At 45.5% G+C, this 5,463-nt stretch overlaps 1 protein-coding gene across 1 annotated transcript in view; it reads right to left on the minus strand.

Annotated features, from left to right (window-relative positions):
• Positions 1 to 1,083, minus strand: part of LOC129824490 (uncharacterized) — a 38,507-nt gene extending 37,424 nt beyond the window's left edge. Inside the window, exon 1 of the mRNA XM_055884192.1 lies at positions 826 to 1,083. Within this exon, the coding sequence (XP_055740167.1) occupies positions 826 to 916 (91 nt within the window). The 5' untranslated portion in view covers positions 917 to 1,083. The remainder of the gene's footprint in view (positions 1 to 825) is intronic.
• Between the last annotated feature and the right edge of the window lie 4,380 nt (positions 1,084 to 5,463).

Raw genomic sequence — 5,463 nt, forward strand, 5'->3', positions numbered from 1 at the left:
TATTTCTCTCTCTCTCTTCTATCTCTCTCCCTCTCTCTGGCTGTCTCTCTCTCTCTCTCTCTCTCTCTCACCCTCTCTCTGTGTCTGTTTCTCTCCCTTCCTCTATGTATCTCTGTGTCTCTCTTTCTCTCTCACATTCTCTCTCTGTCTATTTCTGTCTCTGTCTCTCTCTCCTCGCTCTCTCCCAATCTCACTCTGGCTGTCTCTCTCACTCTGTCTCTCTTTGTCTCTCGCCTTCTCTGTGACTGAAGGCTGACTGAAGGTTTCTCTGATGGGGGAATGATGTTTATGATATTTATTAGTATTTATTGGGCCATTGTGTAACAATTGATTGAAATAACTTTTCATTAGATAACAAGTTGTAGGTTTTGATGGAGGTAGTTGATTTGCGTCAAGTATTTAATGTTTTGAGAGTATTAATGCATTTTGACCAACGTGTTTCAGTTTGGGGTGTTCATTGTTTTGAAAAGGTGAATTCCGTTTGGACAAATGTGCTCAAGAAATGGAGAAAAACTGCAATACCAAAAGAAGCTTGTCTCTGTTTGCTGCCAAACATACAAGCGTCTATCTTTTCATTTCGTCTAGAAATGTGTGTGTGGGTGATTGGGATGTGGTGTGTATTCTGTGAGAATACAGTGTACTTTGTGTGGGTTGGTGAAACGTGTAACACATGTACAGTACCCCGTGTATGTTCCAGTTTGTTGTGATGATGGGTTAGAATTGTATCAAATAGAATAACTGTATTTGTTTGTTCACATGAGCGGAGGCGTTTGCATAGCATATATTACATCCAAGTAGTTCTGTGTTTGTATCTAGAATGTTTACCTTTAGTCCTCCTGGCCTCCCGTCTCAGAGTGCTGGTTTTGACACCTGCTTGGAGCTCCGAGCTGGCTGACTCTCCTCCGGCTGATGACATCCTCCTGGGTCCTTCCTGTCCTCAGTCCTCCTCACAGCAGATCCACCATGGGGTTATCACTCCTCTGCTACCTCCTATGGACTAGTCTCCTATCCCCTACTCCAGGTCTAGGATGGAGCACACTATCCCTATATCGCCTATGGACTAGTCCCCTATCCCCTAATCCAGGATGGTTATCACACCCCCCCCCCCCCTACCTCCTATGGACTGGCCCACTACCTCACTGCCCCCTACCCACTGTCCCCTACTCCAAGTCTAAGATGGAGCCCACTATTCCCTATACCCCAAGTCTAAGATGGAGCACACTATTCCCTATACTCCAGGTTTAGGACCGAGCCCACTATTCCCTATACTCCAGGTCTAGGACGGAGCCCACTATTCCCTATACCCCAAGTCTAAGATGGAGCACACTATTCCCTATACTCCAGGTCTAGGATGGAGCCCACAATTCCCTATACTCCAAGTCTAGGACAGAGCCCACTATTCCTTATACTCCAGGTCTAGGACGGAGCCCACTATTCCCTATACTCCAGGTCTAGGACGGAGCCCACTATTCCCTATACTCCAGGTCTAGGACGGAGCCCACTATTCCCTATACTCCAGGTCTAGGACGGAGCCCACAATTCCCTATACTCCAGATCTAGGACGGAGCCCACTATTCCCTATACTCCAGGTCTAGGACGGAGCTCTCCTCCATGTCCATTGTGGGAAGTGTGATGGTATTTAGTGAAGAAAGCCATGGAGTTCTGATCTCCCTCAGTGTAGGCTCATCCTGGGAGTGTCTGAGTGATCTCTCCGAGCTGATGAAGGGGCAGATCTTTGAGTGGCCCTCTCGAATGCTTTAGACTAGTTCTAACATGGTGGCTAAAATGTCCCTCAAAGAAGGTCAAGTATTACATGGTCCCTCTATTGCTCTTTAGTGCAGTTCCCGCCTAGTGATTGGTGAACACTTCCTCCCAAAGGGAACGCATGGGTTGTGGTGGTACTGTTCTATTCCTTAGGCCAGGTTGAGTAGGGGCCTGCCTCTTGGGTAGGATACTTCAGAGATTGTCCTCATGTTGTATATCTCTGTCCCTCCTTCGAGTAGCACTGGAAGTCAAAGAGACAGGGAAGACATTTAGCATTAGCTAACTTGTGTGTATTAGCCACTGGTAAGTAACACGACAAAACACATTCCCGCATTAGTCTTCATTATAATGAATTAAAATGTGAACATGGCTGACACCAATTCATCACTAAACTAGGTAGTCATTATCTTGTCTAGCTATCACATTTCGGGTTATGTTTAGATCACCAAGGTTATTTCCATTCTTAAAGGTACAATCTGTGATTGTCCTGAAAAACCAATCCCAGATTGAAGCTGAAAGCAAACAATACTGCATTACAAACGTATACACCCCACATAGGGTCAGTGGAGGCTGGTGGGAGGAGGTATAGGAAGACAGACTCATTGTAATGGCTGGAATGGACTAAACGGAACGGTATCATACACATCAAAGATACGGAAAACACATGTTTGACTCCCTTTCATTTATTCCATTCCAGCCATTACAATGAGTCAGTCTTCCTCCCACCAGCCTCAACTGGTCAGTGCTTTTTATAACTTGCCATTTACTATAGAAGAAAGGGAAGGAAGCTGCAAACAGGGCAGATTCATTTCTAGGGCAGAACTGTGGAGAGAGAGGATCTTGGCATTGGGAGCGTTGAATTGGAACACAAAAACACACACAAACACACGCAAACACATACACGCACACACTCACACAAACACTTTGAATTGGAAGCCCAAGCGCTTTTAATGCCCTTGAATTATCCACTTCTAACATAGGGGCAGTGCCAAGGCAAAAGTTGGCACAGAGAACAGCAATGTGGTTGGCATGGTGATGGTTCATTGTTGGAAGAGTAGACCTCTACTCCACTGTGTCTGTCCTCAAAAAAAGCAGCTCTGCTCAGTTGTTCATATAGCATTGTGCACATGTGTGTGCTGTGACATTGTGTGACATTGTACCTTTGTATGTGTGGGTGTGTGCGAAAGAGAGAGTGGGTGTGATATAGATATAGAGCAAAAGGGAGACAGAGAGAGACAGAGAGAGAGAGAGAGAGAGAGACAGAGAGAGAGAGAGAGAGAGAGAGAGAGAGAGAGACAGAGAGACAGAGAGAGAAACCGAGAGAGAGAGACAGAGAGCCACAGAGAGAGAGAGACAGAGAGAAACCGAGAGAGAGAGACAGAGAAAAACCGACAGAGACAGAGAAAAACCGACAGAGACAGAGAGAAACCGACAGAGACAGAGAGAAACCGACAGAGAGAGAGAGAAACCGACAGAGACAGAGAGAAACCGACAGAGACAGAGAGAAACCGACAGAGAGAGAGCGAGAGAGAGAGTGGGTGTGATATAGATATAGAGCAAAAGGGAGACAGAGAGAGACAGAGAGAGAGAGAGAGAGAGAGACAGAGAGAGAAACCGAGAGAGAGAGAAACCGACAGAGAGAAACCGACAGAGACAGAGAGAAACCGACAGAGAGAGAGAGAAACCGACAGAGAGAGAGCGAGAGAGAGAGAGACAGCAACCTTGCGACAATCCTATGCATTATCATTAACAGCAGACTCGTACATTTCCTCAGTGAAAACAATGTACTGGGCTTTTAACCAAATTATCGTACGACAGACCACGTATTCACCCTGCACACCCTAATTGACAAACAAACAAACCAAAACAGAGGCAAAGTCTTCTCATGTTTGTTGATTTCAAAAAAGCCTTCGACTCAATTTGGCATGAGGGTCTGCTATACAAATTGATGAAAAGTGGTGTTGGGGGAAAAATACAACATTATAAAATCCATGTACACAAACAAAAAGTGTGCGGTTAAAATAGGCATGACTCCAACACCATCATTAAGTTTGCAGACGACACAACAGTGGTAGGCCTATAGGGAGGAGGTCAGAGACCTGGCCGGGTGGTGCCAGAATAACAACCTCTCCCTCAACGTAACCAAGACTAAGGAAATGATTGTGGACTACAGGAAAAGGAGGACCGAGCACACCCCCATTCTCATCGACGGGGCTGTAGTGGAGCAGGTTGAGAGCTTCAAGTTCCTTGGTGTCCACATCAACACAAACTAGAATGGTCCAAACACACCAAGACAGTCGTGAAGAGGGCACGACAAAGCCTATTCCCCCTCAGGAGACTGAAAAGACTTTGCATGGGTACTGAGATCCTCAAAAGGTTCTACAGCTGCAACATCGAGAGCATCCTGACTGGTTGCATCACTGCCTGGTACGGCAATTGCTCGGCCTCTGACCGCAAGGCACTACAGAGGGTAGTGTGTACGGCCCAGTACATCACTGGGGCTAAGCTGCCTGCCATCCAGGCCCAAAAATTGTCAAAGATCCCAGCCACCCCAGTCATAGACTGTTCTCTCTACAACCGCATGGCAAGTCTAGGACAAAAAGGCTTCTCAACAGTTTTTACCCCCAAGCCATAAGACTCCTCAACAGGTAATTAAGTGGTTACCCGGACTACTTGCATTGTGTGCCCCCCCCCAACCCCTCTTTTACGCTGCTGCTACTCTCTGTTTATCATATATGCATAATCACTTTAACTATACATTCATGTACATACTACCTCAATTGGGCCAACCAACCAGTACTCCCGCACATTGGCTAACCGGGCTATCTGCATTGTGTCCCGCCACCCACCACCCCCTCTTTTACGCTACTGCTACTCTCCGTTCATCATATATGCATAGTCACTTTAACCATATCTACATGTACATACTACCTCAATCAGCCCGACTAACCGGTGTCTGTATGCAGCCTCGCTACTTTTATAGCCTCGTTACTGTATATAGCCTGTCTATTAACTGTTGTTTTATTTCTTTACTTACCTGTTGTTCACCTAATACCTTTTTTAAACTATTGGTTAAAGCCTGTAAGTAAGCATTTCACTGTAAGTATTGTATTCGTCGCACGTGACAAATAAACTTTCATTTGAAATAGGCAAGAAACACACATTTCTTCCCAAAGGGTGAGACAGGGATGCAGCTTAAGCACCACCCTAATATAATCTGAAGTCAAATGTCTACTGTTTGCTGATGATCTGGTGCTTCTGTCACCAAACAAGGAGGGCCTACAGCAGCACCTAGATCTTCTGCACAGATTCTGCCAGACCTGGGCCCTGACAGTAAATCTCAGTAAGACCAAAATATTGGTGTTCCAAAAAAGGTCCAGTCGCCAGGACCACAAATACAAATTCCATCTAGACACCGTTGCCCTAGAACACACAAAAAACTATACAGTGAGGGAAAAAAGTATTTGATCCCCTGCTGATTTTGTACGTTTGCCCACTGACAAAGAAATGATCAGTCTATAATTTTAATGGTAGATTTATTTGAACTCGAAACATTAATGACTTGGAGAAGATTTGCAAAGAGGAGTGGGACAAAATCCCTCCTGAGATGTGTGCAAACCTGGTAGACAACTACAAGAAACGTCTGACCTCTGTGATTGCCAACAAGGGTTTTGCCACCAAGTACTAAGTCATGTTTTG

Source organism: Salvelinus fontinalis, chromosome 26, assembly GCF_029448725.1.
Source record: "Salvelinus fontinalis isolate EN_2023a chromosome 26, ASM2944872v1, whole genome shotgun sequence".
Taxonomy (NCBI): domain Eukaryota; kingdom Metazoa; phylum Chordata; class Actinopteri; order Salmoniformes; family Salmonidae; genus Salvelinus; species Salvelinus fontinalis.